This window comes from Nansenia antarctica (assembly GCF_963989245.1).
Source record: "Nansenia antarctica genome assembly, chromosome: 2".
NCBI classification, from domain to species: Eukaryota; Metazoa; Chordata; class Actinopteri; order Argentiniformes; family Microstomatidae; genus Nansenia; species Nansenia antarctica.
In genome coordinates this window covers 50,964,851-50,982,350 of record NC_137675.1, presented here as the reverse complement: position 1 = coordinate 50,982,350, position 17,500 = coordinate 50,964,851, and the positions used below count along the sequence as shown (strand labels likewise).

Sequence of the window (17,500 nt, the reverse complement as noted above, 5' to 3'; positions counted from 1 at the left end):
TCCAGTTGCCCCACCCCCCCACCCTCCCACCACCACCACACATCTCTGTTTCTTCATTACTCTCTCAGAGGACAGCTTATTCTCAGGACCTTCACCTCTCACACACTGCCATCACAGCCAAACACACAAGAAGACACAATAAGGAGATACAATCTAGGCCTAATCGAAAATAAATCCCCTGTTTCCACAACACAGAGATAACCTTGTACAGAAATGAGCACGGTGGTATACGCACGGCCGCACGCACACACGATTGGCCTTGTAGATGCGGGGGTGCGGCCAAACACACGAACAGGAAACACTCTTAGTTAAACTCCCGCCTAGAGAACCCACAGGACCAGTTGTACAACTCACCGTGTTACGCGCGGTCACACACAGACACATTGTTCCAGGAAACAATTAGAAAAATGACAATAATCATAATGTTCCCGCCATGTGTTGGTGACATGCACTGAACCTTGGCACGCATAGGCCTATCTCATTCTCCACCGGCCCACAAGTCTTTCTTTCTTTAGTCAGCCTATGCACCTGCTGTCTGCTGAGTGAGTAATACGGCAATGACTTGAGAGAAATAGACACACTGTCTTTCACCCTCCTCCCTCAATCTCCTGTTCATCACACTCAAGTCAGGCCTGGGTCTATACTAATCACCTAGGTAACTACAGCACTTTTTTAAAGCACTTTGAGCTGCAAAACTGTTTGCAGGAAAAGTGCTATACAAATTGCACTGAACACTGACTCAACTTCTATAATAATAGGCCTAGGGAGGGCCTACTTAATGCACGGTAAGCAGGACATAGGAGGCATATGTGCACACTGGACATTATTAATAAGGATGGGGTTTCATTTTAATACAATCAAATCTCTACTATCCGATCTCGTCAGCACATAAATACATGAAGGCTCGCGCAGCTGCGCTCAATGACAGCCAAGTTATGAATATTTCGCCAGCAAACCAGTGACAACCACATATTTCATCATGAGATATTAGTCATTCAACTAATACAAGATAGCTCTGATTAAATAATTCATTATCGTTGTCTTTATGCCCTGTTGCGTTTTCAACAAACGTAGAACTAGCTAGCTATCTAACGGCGGGCATCACCGCGTCTGTCTCTCGTCAACAACGAGAGCTGCAAGTGTCTTGCTATGAACTCATAAGACAACACCGTATTAATCTATATGAACTCATAAGACAACACCGTATTAATCGATATGAACAATATTGATCAAGTCATTATATGAAGGTAGCTGTACTTACCACAGGTGATGACAGCCAGTCCAGTGTGATTGACAGCCGACAAGTTCCCAACGTTTCACTCATTGCGCATGCGCTTAGCGTCGACTTGCTGGTGTGTGATGACGTGCACCACCACTACACCTCGTTCCAAATTATTATGCAAATTATATTTTTCTCAGATGTTCCTAAATAGTCGATGCAAATGACAATCAGTATAATTTTCAAGTCATCAACCGTTAGAGTATAATTCAAATTTTATTGAACAAACCTCCCAATGATAACAGTATTTTTTTTATTTTTATAAAAAACTCAAAAGAATACCTCTGTGTCATTGGCTGCTATTCATAGCTTTCATGTGACGTCACAGCATAGTGGAAACGCCCACCTGACGGGCAAAAGGCACTTTTTGCGGGCAAAACCCACGGGCAAAACCCACTTTTTGCGGGTTAATAACTTTGATTTCCCGTGGGTTAGGAAAATAATTCCAACGTGTCCGGAAAGAGGAGGAGCCAGGGAATCCAAAAGTTTTTGAATGGAGTCGATCCTCCACTCCTATCACAGTGGACACAGCAAGGAGCGAATTAGCGGTAGAACTCCCGAACGCCCGGTTGATCGAGTTTCGTATTAAAAGTATATGTTCTCGGGGTGTCAGCGCGGTGTGTAAGGGCTCAAAATGACCGTATACTGATGGTGAATTTAGAGAAATTAAAACTGTGTTTGTAGCACCTCCATAGCCGGTGTTATTCACGGTCAAAGCCGGTCAAGGAGGCACCCTTTGCGGCTTAATAACTTTGATTCTCCGGGGGTTATGGTAAAAATTCCAACGTGTTCGGAAAGAGGAGAAACCAGGGAATCGAAAAGTTTTGGAATGGAGTCGATCCTCCACTCCTATCACCGTGGACACAGCAATGAGCGAATTCCCGGGTAGAAATATCCCCTCTACCCGCTGTCAGCGGGAGTTCCGTCCAGCAGCGGTAGAACTCCCGAACGCCCGGTTGATCGAGTTTCGTATTAAACGTATATGTATACAACAACCTGTAGCGAATACCCTGGCAATCTAACAATTATATTAGAGTGTATAATGCATAAACTGGGCATAGTCATGGTCTTTGCTTGGCTGGCTGGTTGGCTGCATTAACCTGTTGTTGTTACTTGTATGTTCATTACGTTACTTCAAATGAATGCCCCCTAAGTCAAATCCATCAACTGAAGATAACTCGTGAGTTTAGAATGAGAAGGTTCTATCTCCGTTTAGAATGATAAGGTTCTATCTCCGTTTAGAATGATAAGGTTCTATCTCTGTTTAGAATTATAAGGTTCTATCTCCGTTTAGAATGAGAAGGTTCTATCTCCGTTTAGAATGATAAGGTTCTATCTCCGTTTAGAATGATAAGGTTCTATCTCCGTTTAGGGTAGTTCAGAGATATTGAGCGTCAAAGTTTTGACATTCCATTATGTTTTGTGAGATGGAACCTTTGTATTTTATTAACCGTTTGCGTCCACTCGCCATGTTGCTATGATACTTTTTGCCCGTCAGGTTGGTGGTTGCTAGGGAAGAAACCACGTGACTGAAAGCTATGAATAGGCATAAAAGGAGAGAAAATCATGGTGTGGCCCCCATCTTCCCCTGACCTCAACCCTATTGAGAACCTTTGGAGCATCCTCAAGCAAAATATATATTAGGGTGGGAGGCAGTTCACATCAAAACAGCAGCTCTGGGAGGCTATTCTGGCATCCTGCAAAGAAATTCAAGCAGAAACTGTCCAAAAACTCACAAGTTCAATGGATGCAAGAATTGTGAAGGTGATATCAAAGAACGGGTCCTATGTTAACATGTAACTTGACCTGTTAAGATGTTTTTGTTTGAAATAGCTTTTGATTTCAGTAAATATGACCTCCTAATATGACCTCCTAACCCTAAATTCATCAAATTACCATTTTTAGTTCTTTACAACCTATAAAATGTTTTGAAACTCTGTTGTGCATAATAATTTGGAACAGTGCATTTTGAGTTTTTTATTTAAAAAAAAATACTGTTATCATTGGGAGGTTTGTTCAATAAAATTTGAATTATACTCTAACGGTTGATGACTTGAAAATTATATTGATTGTCATTTGCATCGACTATTTAGGAAAATCTGAGAAAAATATAATTTGCATAATAATTTGGAACGAGGTGTAAAGCATTTGGGCGACATGATTGGCCACCACTAAAGCACCACTAAAGCATTGATTGGCTGCACTAAAGCAACCACTAAAGCATTGGGCGACATGATTGGACACCACTAAAGCATTTGGCGATATGATTGGATGTGCACGTTCTAATGAACAGACTAATGTGCTCTCGGTAGCGCCATCGTGACGATATAACGGTTTGTAGCCTGCTACTGATATCACCAGAGTAGTAAATATTCATTTATTAAAATATGAACATATAACAATAACTGGGGCTAGTATGACCTACGCATTTAATCGGTCAGCAATTTCTTGCCAAACCATTTCCCTCGCCTTGTTAATTGCGGCAGAATTACACTATTTTACATCTTATTTGTCGTCTTCATAAAGATCAATCTTCATTTCGACAGTTTGACTCTTTATGTCTGCGTGCACGCGCCCATATCGAGGATTTCTAAGCCGGTGTTCTGTGAACACTCGTGACACAAACCTGATCCTCGTTCGAGGAATCACCTGAGGCTTGAATTCCAATCCCGAGTTGCCTGATCGCAGGATTTATTTTAATCGCCGATATACTAATCAACGTTAGTGGAACGGCCCCCTGCTCCCATGGTAGTGTGTATCTAGCTTCAAGTGTATTTGTTTCCAAGTTGACCAGTAGGTGAGACCTAGTGGAGAGACCAGGGGCGTATTCCATCAACGTCGCTAAAGGACAATCCAGGCTTCTTTTTATAAATCTCGCGAGATTTACAAAAACATCCAGCCTTATTTTGATAACTCTCGCGAGATTTATCAAAATAAGCCTGGATTTTCCTTTAGCGACATTGATGGAATACCCCCCAGTGAGATCCCTTTCAGCACCATCTTATCTTATTACGTTTGCACGCAAAACTGACCACAGATCAGTGCATAGGACTAGGAGCAAGCGCGCTCCCCGCAAAGCACGTGACCAGAAAAGGAAGTCAGTCCGTGACAGCTCATCGGCAAGATAAAAACAATTTTTTAAAAAGGTACGGGGGATATTGTAGTAACATTTTATAATAATTATTTGAATGACCAATGAAATGATGTCATTTTGGTTCAGACTAACTAGCCATGTCTTGAACCATTCATGTCTTGATGATTGATGACTTACTGCGTTGTTCTATTTGTCGAGTTAGCCAGCTAGTATCAACAGCTGTCACCTGTGTTTGTTGATGTTGCGTTTTCTCCCATTCAGAAACATGGACACTCGATTCCCGAGTGGGAAGTCAAACATTCTGGAGCGGCCCCTAACCCGACCCAAGACGGAAGTCAGTGTGAATGCCTTCGCACTGTTGTTCTCAGAAATTGTGCAGTACTGCCAGAGTCATGTGTACTCTGTGTCCGAGCTGCAGACCCGCCTGGCGGACATGGGCCAGAGTGTAGGGGCGAGTATGCTGGATGTACTGGTGATGCGGGAGAAGAATGGAAAGAGGGAGACCAAGGTGCTCAACATCCTGCTCTTCGTCAAGGTGTGTGCAATTGCATGGGTTCAAGCGAGGTAGATGATAAGCCAATGTATAACAGTCACGTTTTGATCTCTAGTCGAGCTATCGCTGTCAGAATGCTGGAGCAGGATTATGTCTTATTGTCTGTCTTATCTGATTCATACCATAGGTGTCTGTGTGGAAAGCCCTGTTCGGTAAGGAGGCTGACAAGCTGGAGCAGGCCAACGACGACGACAAGACCTACTACATCATCGAAAAGGATCCCCTCATCAACGCTTTCATCTCTGTCCCCAAGGAGAACAGTACCCTGAACTGTGCTGCCTTCACCGCTGGCATCGTGGAGGCCATCTTGACACACAGCGGCTTCCCTGCCAAAGTCACTGCCCACTGGCACAAAGGCACCACGCTCATGATCAAGTTCGACGAGTCTGTGATCGCCCGTGACAAGGCACTGGACGGCAGATAGGAGAGCACGTTGGATAGAGTAGGATGATCATGTGTTCTCTTATGTGGTCTCCATTTGCTCTGGCTACTGAATTGTACTGTAATGAGAGGTGTGGGCTGAGTGAGTGAGTGAGTGAGTGAGTGAGTGCTCTATGGTTGTGTCTGAATGTAAGGACTTTGGAGTTATGAATCTACAGAATGTTTTGGCGATTTGACGACAGAACATACTGATGAATGAAATGAGGCAACGGTATTGAGCAGATAAATTATGATCTCAATGCTTGAGTGAATTCATGTGAGTGATTAGTGTGTTGAGTCCAATACTGAGCCACATTTGGACCAAGAATTGTCCAATTGATCCTCCGTTTATGTTGTGGAAATGTGTGTCTTCCAGTGAATCTTCTGTCACTCAGCTCTCAAGTCGAAGACATTCTGAGATATACATATCTGAGACGTGTATTTCAAAACCAGCTCTTAAGATGCTTCATGGAAATGATGGCAATACCATCTCTTTTATTTGTGATACTGTATCTAGTGAAGGATCAACCCATGTAAAATGATGTGATACATCCACCCACCTCTTAATGTAAAAGCATAGAAGTACTGTATGGTATACACGGTTGAATCTCCACCTTGGGGTTAAGATAATAACACAGTGCAACCAAATAAACACTGCCATTATATACTCAAATGTTGTTTAAATTATAAGAAATGTTATTATCTTTTACAGTGGTAATTTTCATACGGCAACATTTATGTGGGCCATGGTTTCCTACTCAGTCTGTCATCTTCGAAAGCCTTTTTAACAGGTTATTATTAGTTATTAGATTGCAACTGTGCTCTCTGTATGTGTCACTATTCAAATGTGTTTGGAATATTGTTGTTTATCTCTGTGAAAAGTAGTAAGTGAAATAAAATAACTGAAATAAAGACTAATCAATTGTTTGGGACAAACGCAGCTAGTGGGGGGGTTTGCATACCTATTATGCAGCTATGAATAAAGTGTCAAGACGTGCCAACACGTTGTATTCACTCATTTTAATTCTACACATGATAAAGCACATATTCAACTTGAATCCAGGCTGAATTAACTGTACTTACCATCATAACGTTCACATTGGTATATTGTCACATGGTCACGGTCACGTGATCATATAGGAAGCTGACATCAATGTTTCTTTTCGCCTCGGTGTTATTGTCGGCATCCTTGGGACTGTTGGAATTGTTTCCCTCAATGTTTATTTTCTGTCGGTCATCAATATGAATGGTTTCAGTTGATTGCCTCAATGTTACTCTTATGAATTCATTCACTGAAGGATTACCATGGCATCTTCGAGTTACACTTGTATCCAAGAGAGCACAGGTTAGTTGATTAGCGCATCCTGAATGTTCTCTTTTAAAAACATGTTTATTTCAATGTATCATATTATGCATATTTCCCCCCCACAATTAACATAGGAGATGTACTATTGCATTGTCTACCGATGTCAAATGCGTTTTCATTCATAGTTCATCATGTGCTATTTATAAACGATAAACAATTTAATTAGACAAATTATGAATAAAGACATAACGAATTTAGTAACAGACTTGCTTATTGCAGCAATGATGCTTCCATTGCCGCATACATATCCTTTAGATAGGGGTTATGTTCACTGACCCAGTATTACTGACCTTGGAACCCAGAATCTGAGACTATGTATCACCACCTCTTTTGCCCAATACCATTTTTACGGATACAATATCAGCTACATTAATGTCCTGTCAGATATGCCATATCCAATGGCAACAACAACACAATATGAACTACATGAATGTCCTGTCAGATATGCCCTATTCAATGGCAAGAGCAAGACACCTCAGTATGTCTTTCTCATTGTGTGTCTCAGAGAAGGACAGGCTGTTGTCCTCTGTGAGCGGCTTTGGCTCCCATGACCTCCTCAGTGGTGTCGGTGGTAACCCTCGTCTCATGGGCCTGGTGGGGTCGGAGTTCCGACAGCACCAGGAGGATGAGGAGGCGCTGCGGAGGAAGTTGAAGTACTTCTTCATGAGCCCGTGTGACAAGTACCACGCCAAGGGCCGCAAGCCCTTCAAACTGGGCCTGCAGCTGCTCAAGATCATCATCGTCACTGTACAGGTGGTCACCGCACTCTTTAGTAGCCTTGAGAACTAAAGGCCCATAGGGTAGGAACCTATCTCCTGTTCCGGTAGAGAGAGGCGGCTACAGCCCCTTGACATGACGCTGGTACCCCCAATCCAACCTTAATGCTATGTGCCAAGCAGGGAGGCATCGGGTACCGCCACTCTAAGTGGGTTTTACAAGACTGAACAGAATTACAATAGAACTTTATTGCCCATCCGAGGATGCAAATGTGTCATCGCTCTACGTTTACACAAAGGACAAAACATCGTGCCGTTCTAATGAACAGTTACATTGAGCAGGAGGTACCCACCATTCAGTACATACATAGGAGGAGATATACTGTACGCACACACACAAGCTCTAACCTTATTGTGTGATGTAGAATTTGAAGGATTATCAATGGAGGGATTTGTCCATTGCTTTTGTGTGTTTGCTGAACTTCCATCCGCCTGTCCGTCCCTCTCCTAGTTGGTGCTATTTGGACTGACTAACCAGATGGTGGTGGCATTCAAGGAGGAGAACACAGCGTCCTTCAAACACCTTTTCCTCAAAGACTATCAGGACGACTCTTCACTGGCCCTCCACACACAGGGTGAACTCTACAGCCACATCTCTTATGCCATAGACCAGGTACTTAATCTGCAATACCTCTCAAACACCTAGAGAACAGAACATTTACGTCCTGTGAATTTGTTATTGTTGTACTGTCCTCATTTTATGTCCTCTCCCTTTATGTCTGCTCCTTCACAGTACCTGGCTCTACCCCAGAAATCAGTAGGGCAGTATGCGTATGTGTTGGGGGAGGGTGTGAATGGAAGTGCCCTCTCCCTGTGTCAGCGGTACTACAAGAGAGGCAGCATCGACCCAGTTAACGACACCTTTGACATCGATCCTCACATTGTCGCCGGTACGATGGCCTAATTCTCCCACACATATTTTTCTCTCCTCTCATTAAGTTGTCCTTCAAATTCCCCCTACGGGTTTTTAGCATCAGAAAATGGCGGCCTGTTAGACCTCCTCGGGCCGATGAGGAAGTGGCTATGACAGTAATTCGGGGCTCCTGCTCCATATACTGTATGTCAGGAGGAGGAGCCCAGTAACTGAGCAGACAGACCATGGTTGAGAACTAGACAGACATTTTTCAAGAATATCATGGTCTGCCTTGAAGATTAAAGTTTGAAAATGTGAAATTTAAGGTCGAAAGGATTTTAGGAATTGTGTTTTGTTTTCTGAATTCATGGGAAAATAAGGTAATGCTTTTCCAAATGCTGAAAAGTGTCACAAGCTTTTAAATATGGCTTTGGAAATTCTAACGCTTTTCAGTTTTTGTTTCTCTTTCCTACCACCCTCTATGTTATGCTTCTGCCCCCTTGTAGATTGTATTGGAGTGAACCCCCTTCCAGACCCCCCTTCTCCTGCACACAGTGACTACAAAAACTTCACACTCAAGTTTCACAAGTGAGATACACAGTTATCTGTCTCTGTGCATTCCTGCCACTCACTCTTCCTTCTACTCCTGCTCACTCTCTCTCGCTCATGAATATTTCAGACTAATTAGTTTCCATTCTTTACGATTGCCCATTCAGGAGTGTTTTTTTTCAAAATGTAACAATAACATTGATTGTTATCAGTCTCAAGAACTGATGTTTTAAATTGTATTGAATGAATACATTCCTCTAACTGGATGTTGGGTCTGCCATCTCCTCTTTGCTGGTTCCCAGGCTGGTCAACGTAACCATTCAGTTCCAGCTGAAGGCCATCAACCTCCAGACCATCATCAACAATGAGATCCCTGACTGCTACACCTTCGCCATCACGGTCAGTTAGCTAACCAAGGAAGTAATAATGAATAGCCCCATACTGTGCACCGTATCTTATAGCTAATATCACTGTATCTTATAGCTAATATCACTATCTTATAGCTAATGTCACTGTATCTTGGTTGATCCAAGATGGCGGCGCTCTACCCAGTAGCGCGGCTCGGAGTGGCTTCTACACTGGTGTTTCTTTATGTTTGTAAATACATTTGTATGTACACTTTTATTTTAGTACTTATAGGGAACAGTTGTGTAAATAGTACCTACAGCAGGCTCGACTTATTAGAAATCGGCACGCAAAACGACAAGACAGTTACAGCGGAGTTTCTAAAGCAACACAGGATATATTACGAGATAGCCCGTGCACCGGGCGAACCTTGGTTCTCAGTCCCCTCCCTGAGGCGGAAGCGACGGAGGCGAGATCGTAAACAACCCCGAGGCCGCAGGGGAGGCCTGTTAGCAAGGCTAAGGAGAAACCCAAACAAACCAGCTCTACCAAGCATTTTCCTCTCTAATGTCAGATCCCTGACAAATAAGATGGATGAACTGAGATTACAGGTGGCCAAAAACAGCATCGTAGGGGATAGCTGTGTGATTATTCTGACCGAAACCTGGCTAAATGACAACATTGTGGACGCTACCGTTAGCTTAGAGGGCCGAACGCTACATCGCGCTGACCGAACGGAGCGTAGCGGGAAGTCAAGAGGAGGTGGGATCATAATATCGACGAAGGATAGCTGGTGCTTAAACACGAAAACTGTAAGTAGCCACTGCTCCCCAGACCTAGAATACTTGACTGTTAAATGCCGACCCACATACCTGCCTAGGGAGTTTAACGCGGTGCTAATTACATGTGTGTATATAGCACCTAGCTCAGACAGCAAAGTAGCATTGGCGCGACTATATGACGTCATTAGTAGCCAACAAAGTACTGATCCACAGGCTATTCACATCATAGCGGGGGACTTTAATCATGTCGACCTGAAGGCAGTACTACCCAAGTTCTACCAGCATGTAAAATGTGCAACGAGAGGAGAAAAAACACTGGATAAGGTATACACCAACATCAAACGTGCTTACAAGGCTAGTCCGCTAGCTCATCTAGGCATGTCTGACCATGTGTCAATCCTCCTGATTCCTGCATACACTACAATGGGGAAAAGTGCTCCCACCACCACTAAGACTGTCAGAACCTGGCCAGAAGGGTCCGCTCCACTGCAGATCTGCCTAAATGACACCCTATGGCAGGAATATGAGCATGAGGACCTGGAACAGTACACGTCGTCGGTTCTGAACCACATAGTGAACTGCACCAACTCAGTCACCGTGGACAAACGGGTCCGGGTCTACCCCAACACGAAGCCATGGATGACTGGGAAGGTCCAAAAACTGATAAATGAGAGGGACAACGCCTTCTTCGCAGGGAAGCGCACACCGCTGTACAGCTCCACCAGGGCCAACCTAAAGCGCGGCATCAAAGCGGCCAAGGCAGAGCACAGAGAGAAGATTGAGGAATGCCTCCTGAGCAACGACTCCAGGCGGATGTGGCAGGGGGTTCAGCAGATGACAAACTTCAGAGCCAACAGGCTCACAGCCGCAGAGGACGACCCCCTGCTGGCGGGAAAGCTGAACACCTTCTACGCCCGGTTCGACGAGGGGCGAACGGAGGTAACCACAACACAAACACCACTCTCTCCAGCTCTCAGCAGCCTCACCCTCACAGAGCACGAGGTGAGACGCGTACTGAAGGCGGTGGACCCCAGGAAAGCCTCGGGGCCGGATGGCGTCCTGGGACGGGTGCTGAGAGACTGCGCCGACCAGCTGGCCGGGGTTTTCACCAACATCTTTAACCAGTCCCTGTCCCAGGCCACCATCCCACCCTGCCTGAAAACCTCAACTATCATCCCAGTCCCGAAGAAAAGCACGGTGAGCTGCCTAAACGACTACCGCCCGGTGGCACTCACACCAATCATCATGAAGTGCTTCGAGAAACTAGTCCGGGCCCACATACTCACACGCCTCCCGCCCAACCTGGATCCAACCAGTTCGCCTACAGAGCCCACAGGTCCACAGAGGACGCCATAGCGACGACTCTCCACGCCACTCTATCCCACCTGGAGAGGGGAAACAGCTACGCGAGACTGCTCTTCGTGGACTTCAGCTCCGCCTTCAACACCATCCTTCCAGACAGGCTAGTGACCAAACTACTAGACCTGGGTCTATCACACTCTATATGTGCGTGGATCAAGGACTTCCTGACCGACCGCCCCCAGAGGGTGCGGGTGGGCCCCCACACCTCCACAGCCCTCAGCCTCAGCACTGGGTCACCCCAGGGCTGCGTGCTAAGCCCCATCCTCTACAACCTCTACACCCACGACTTCACCCCCGTCCACCCCAGCAACTACATCGTAAAGTTTGCAGACGACACCACCGTGGTGGGATGTATCTCGGGGGGGGACGAGGCGGCGTACAGGGATGAGGTAGAGCAACTGAGCAAGCTGTGCAAGGTTAACAACCTGCTGCTAAACAAGTCAAAGACCCAGGAATTCATCGTAGACTTCAGGAGGAAAAAGTCCGAGATCCAGCCCCTGCTCATCGACGGAGAGAGCGTGGAGATAGTCTCAACCCTCCGATTCCTGGGACACAACATGCGGGATGACCCGGCCTGGAAGGACAACACTAAAGGCATCATCAAGAGGGCACAACAGCGGCTATACACCCTGAGATGCCTCAGGAAACAACACAACAAGCAGGAGATACTGGTGGCCTTCTACCACGGCGCAGTGGAGAGCATCCTCACCTTCGGCATCTCCAACTGGTTCCACAGCTGCACAACAGCGGAGAGAAACGAGCTACAGAGAGTCGTGAGAACAGCACAGAAGATCACCCGCGCCCCCCTCCCCTCTCTGGAGGAGCTGTACAACACACGCTGTCTCAGGAGGGCCTCCAAGATCTCCAAGGACCCGACCCACCCTGGGCACGTACACTTTGTCAAGCTGCCCTCGAACAGGAGGTACAGGACCCCGGCCGCTAAGACAAACAGACTGAAGGACTGCTTCTACCCCAGGGCCGTCAAGGCCCTGAACACAGAAAAGGCCTAAGTTCTGGGCCCAGGACAGTCCGGACGGATTGTATGGCAGCTAGTGCTGAGGCACAAACATGTACATTTTCAAGCCTGCAAACTGTGACACTTTAAAATAATGTGAAAAAATACTTTTTGTGCAATATGACAACCCTAGTTGACTATCTGTGCAGTATAGTACAGTGGATTGTGTACATAGCCTTTATTGATGTAAACCAGCTCCTTACCTTCTTGTGATTTTATGCATCTATGCTTTTTCTAAAATGTGTTTTCTTTTTCCTTTCCTAACACCAGGGGAGCCACCCCTCCTAAATTTCGTTGTTTGGTACCTGTACTGTAGCAATGACAAATAAAGTCCATTCCATTCCATTCCATTCCATTCCATTCCATTCCATCTTATAGCTAATATCAATGTATCTTATTAGCTAATATCACTATCTTATAGCTAATATCACTGTATCTTATAGCTAATATCACTATATCTTATATCATCTTAGAGATAGACAGACAGCTCTCTTATAAGGTCATGGGATCGGACACAATTGATGAGAGGGCGGCAGAGATAACCAATGATGAAATTAGATGATTTATGGATGTAGCTATTTGAGGATAAGATCTTGCCTCACTGACTGAGTGTTGTATCTTCTATACATCTTCTGTCTGTCTGTTGTCAGATTGTCATGGATAACAAGGCTCACAGCGGCAGAGTGAAGATCAGTCTGCACAACCAGGCCTCCATCAAGGAGTGTAAAGACCCCAACGTGTCCGGACATGGTGAGAGAGGGACGGATGGATCAGATGGAAGGACAGACATGGATATTGTGGGCCTCAAGTTGTGATTAATCTCCTATTCCTTCATACTCTTCCCTACTAACTGTTTTGCTTCCTTCTTCCCCTTTGGACTCTTCTCAATGCCCTGGCCTGATTCTTTCAAACACCCACTCTCCCTCGCCTGTCATCTCTCCCTCCTCTCGTCGCCCTCTAGCGGAGAACTATGCAAGGGAGGCTTTTGACATGCTGGTGGCCATTGTGTGTCTGCTGTCTCTGCTGCTGTGTGGTCGCTCCATCCTCAGAGGAGTCGTTCTACAACATGTAAGAGAAAAGAGGATTAAAGGATAGAGAGATCAGATTAAAGAGGAGCGGGGGGGGGGGGGGGCATGCATAGTAAGGCCTGAGAAACCGCATTGAAATCCCATGGCCCTTTGTCTCTTCCTCTTTGTTTTCTTTGTTCATATGTCTTTCTTGTCTGTCTGTCTGTGTGTGTGTGTGTGTGTGTGTGTGTGTGTGTGTGTGTGTGTGTGTGTGTGTGTCTGTCTGTCTGTCTGTACGTCTGTCTGTCTGTCTGTCTGTGTGTGTGTGTCTGTCTGTCTGTCTGTCTGTCTGTCTGATTGTGTGTCTGTCTGTCTTTCTGTGTGTGTCTGTCTGTCTGTGTGTGTGTGTGTGTTTGTGTGTGTGTGTGTGTCTGTCTGTCTGTCTGTCTGTCTGTCTGACAGGAGTACGTGCAGTTCTTCAGACAGAGGCTGAGTCGGTGTGTGTGCTGGGGAGACAGGATGGAGTTCATCAATGGCTGGTACATCCTGCTCATCATCAGTGACATGTTCACCATCACCGGCAGCTTCATCAAGATCGGCATCGAGTCCAAGGTGAGACACAGGACCGATTCATCAACCGTTGCTTTATTTGTAACTAAAAATGAATCGGTTTTGAATCTGATTAATTTCATCACTTTACTGTATGTGACGTGATGCCATTGTTCTGCTCACCCCTAGGCGGCGCTATGACACCGGCTGCAGGAGAGTTAGGAAAAGGTCAAAGGCCAGTCATTAAAACAATCATGAACACCTGCAGATGATGATGAGGATGAAGCAATCTCTGTGATCATTTTTATGCATTCCAGTTGATAGGCTACTGTTAAACTCATGACACTGATTCCACTAAACGCACAGAAATAAGGGCCAGATTCACTCAATTCACACCTCCAATCAGTAAATGACTAATTCGAAAATGTATTGATTCTCATCCTCCCTCTCTCTCTCCATCCCTCCCTCATTCCCTCCCACCCATTCTCCCTCCCTCCCTCTCTCCATCCATCCCTCCCTCATTCCCTCCCACCCATTCTCCCTCCCTCCCTCCCTCCATCCCTCCCTCATTCCCTCCCTCCCTCCCTCCCTCCCTCAACTGACAGACCTAATTTTGACTAGCTTGCTTTCCATGTCTCTTCCAATCCTGAAAGATGAGAAAGAATAATGTCATTACTAATGATGTTATTGACTCTAGAACTTCTATTGATTCTAGAACCTGTCGTCGTACGACGTGTGTGGGATCCTGCTGGGCACCTCCACTCTACTGGTGTGGGTGGGAGTCATTCGTTACCTCACGTTTTTCCAAAAGTACAACGTGAGTAACACACACACACACACACACACACATACATGAATACATACTCACATAATTACATACAGTCACACAAAAGTGCACACTGGCATTTTAGTTTAATCAGCTTTGCATCACTTCCCACCTCTTCTCTTTCATGTGTCAATTAGCCTGATGTGTTCTCTCTCTCTCTCTCTCTCCCTCCCTCCCTCCCCCTCTCCATCCCACACTTTATCTCATAGATCTTGATTGTGACGCTGCGGGCTGCGTTCCCCAACGTGATCCGCTTCATCTGCTGCGCCGCTGCCATCTACCTGGGATACTGCTTCTGTGGATGGATTGTGCTCGGGCCCTATCATACCAAGGTGCATGGTTACACAGACTCACACACACACACACACACACACAACCACACACACACACATATATACACACACACACACACATACACACACACACATACACACACATATACACACACACACACACACACACACACACACACACATATATACACACACATACACACACACACACACACACACACACAGAGACACATACACACACACACATACACACACACACACACACACACAGAGAGACACATGCACAAACGCACACACATACACACCAGTGGCGTAGCGGACGGGCCCGCAAGCGACGCACCGCGGGGGGGCCCCAGCCAGCAATTTTTTGGGGGGGGAAACTTCTAAAAATGTCATCTTTTCTTTTACCCAATGCAGCTTCTGAGACTAACACGGGTAGGGATGCGATTAGCACTGGGTCAGGGACAAACGTCGTTGATGCACCTGTTGCTAGCAGCACCACTGTGGAGGCCAGTGTTACTGTGTTACTGGCTCGTTCGCCAGACAGCGCCAACGTTCGGAGGTTCCCAAACGCGAACGCGAACCGGCACGGTTCTTTGCCGGTGTGAAAGCCCTATATGAGGGGTTCAGCGTCAGTTCGCTTCGGTGCACCTTGCTGCCTGATTGTCTGTCCCTGTGTCGTTCACTTTCAACATGGATACAAGTACAATAAGCATTCTTTAGGTGGTGGTAGATTCTCTATTCGGACATTATAGCCGCTATATGTGGGACTGTTGGTCCGATATTGTAAAAAAAAAAAAAAAAGTACGGAAGTACATGTCTCAAGTATTATCTCGGCGGTTAGTCGAGTGAAAGAAAAACAACATACAGATGATAATTCACACAATATAATACCACGAAAGCGTACAGCACTAAACAATAACATTTATTTGGGCAGCATCATACTCAAACTCAGGCAGAAGGGCAGGGTCCGGCCAGGTTCACAGTCACAGACTCAGTGCATCATACAGGTACATAATTCAGCATGGTTAGGCTATATATAGCTGTTTCTTTTTCTATTCTACTATTCTATTCTACTTCTGCTGTCTGCGTCTCCCTGGGTATTCCTAGACCAGATGGCAAACAGTAAAGAAATGCCACAATATACCAGGACTTAAGAAACGAGATGTCCAACAAAGGATTTGACAAACCCTGGCCAATTTTGCGCAACAAGTACACTCTGATGCAGCGGAGACAGGGTTGCCAGATGGGCTGGTTTTTGGTGGATTTAGACGTTTTTAGATTGGTTAGGTTGGAAATTCTCAATCCCATCTGGCAACCCTTAGCGGAGAGTCTACAGATTGTATGTTTACAGATATCGCACTGCTGTGCACACCACACTTTGTTAAAAGAAATAAAGCTTGTACTTTTCTACTTACCGGTATAATACATTCTACTGATGTAGTCTACCATTTGGTTTTAGTCATAGGCTATTGCTCTCACTTGTTTGTACCTTTTGCTAAGTCAAGCATTTAGAATGTAGAGTGCATATTGCGAAATTTCACAACGTCAATAACGCATCGGACTCTAAAAAACGCATGTTTTTTTTTACCTCCGTTGCGAAAGGGCCCCCGCCGCCACCTTGCGGGGGGGCCTCGGGATTTTGCGGTACGCCACTGATACACACACACATACACACACACACACACACATATATACACACACATACACACACACACATACACACACGCACACACAGACAGAGACACATGCACAAACGCACACACCCAAACACAAACTCAACCAGCAGTTAACCGCACCCTCTTCCAAGCCACAGAGAGATCTCCTAAAAGCCTCGACAACCACCGGCAACAGCCGAATCAGCGTTTGTCCTTCCGTGTATCCGTCCTGATCGTTTTAAAGCGGTCGACGACTGAATCGATGATAAAGGATACACCACAGACTCTTAACACTAGAACAGCCTTAACACTAGAACAGCCGTGTCTTTTTACCTACTAGAAGAGCCTCTTTACAATGCTCAAGCTGCTATTTTCACACGACCACTAGTTGGTGCATCTTGTAAATTAGCCTGCTTCCTACACAGAAACAAATAGCTTTATACTAGCTTATCCTGATGTGATTTTGAAAATGTAAGGATACTGGGTGGTAGAACGCACATATCTAGGAAAAGTCATGAAAGGATGGTCCTGAAATGTGATCGAGTGCAAAGATAACACTTTTCTTTACTCACAGGGGGGAATGACCCCTCATGGCTGTTCTAGTGTTAACACATCCACTCTCATCCTCCTCCTCCTCCTCCCCTTCAGTTCCGCTCTCTGTCCATGGTGTCAGAGTGCTTGTTCTCCCTGATCAACGGGGACGACATGTTCGTGACGTTCGCCGAGATGCAGCAGAGGAGCGGCACGCTGGTGTGGCTGTTCAGCCAGGTGTA

The 17,500-nt window shown here is 45.6% G+C and overlaps 2 protein-coding genes across 2 annotated transcripts in view; both read left to right on the top strand.

Moving 5' to 3' along the window:
• Nucleotides 1-4,363: 4,363 nt before the first annotated feature.
• LOC308152041 (trafficking protein particle complex subunit 5-like) lies at nt 4,364-6,171 on the top strand. Its single transcript, XM_080524948.1, has 3 exons — nt 4,364-4,425; nt 4,635-4,908; nt 5,054-6,171. The coding sequence occupies exons 2-3, from the start codon at nt 4,639-4,641 to the stop codon at nt 5,348-5,350; spliced, it is 567 nt and encodes a 188-aa protein (XP_080381074.1). The 5' UTR covers nt 4,364-4,425; nt 4,635-4,638; the 3' UTR covers nt 5,351-6,171.
• Nucleotides 6,172-6,584: 413 nt separating this feature from the next.
• mcoln1b (mucolipin TRP cation channel 1b) overlaps nt 6,585-17,500 on the top strand; it is a 12,419-nt gene continuing 1,503 nt past the window's right edge. Inside the window, exons 1-12 of the mRNA XM_080522381.1 lie at nt 6,585-6,691; nt 7,218-7,465; nt 7,940-8,101; nt 8,222-8,378; nt 8,848-8,929; nt 9,193-9,289; nt 13,045-13,144; nt 13,356-13,462; nt 13,864-14,013; nt 14,666-14,767; nt 14,986-15,108; nt 17,376-17,500. The exon at nt 17,376-17,500 is cut by the window's right edge and continues 85 nt beyond it. Coding sequence (XP_080378507.1) covers nt 6,652-6,691; nt 7,218-7,465; nt 7,940-8,101; nt 8,222-8,378; nt 8,848-8,929; nt 9,193-9,289; nt 13,045-13,144; nt 13,356-13,462; nt 13,864-14,013; nt 14,666-14,767; nt 14,986-15,108; nt 17,376-17,500 — 1,493 coding nt within the window. The 5' untranslated portion in view covers nt 6,585-6,651. The remainder of the gene's footprint in view (nt 6,692-7,217; nt 7,466-7,939; nt 8,102-8,221; nt 8,379-8,847; nt 8,930-9,192; nt 9,290-13,044; nt 13,145-13,355; nt 13,463-13,863; nt 14,014-14,665; nt 14,768-14,985; nt 15,109-17,375) is intronic.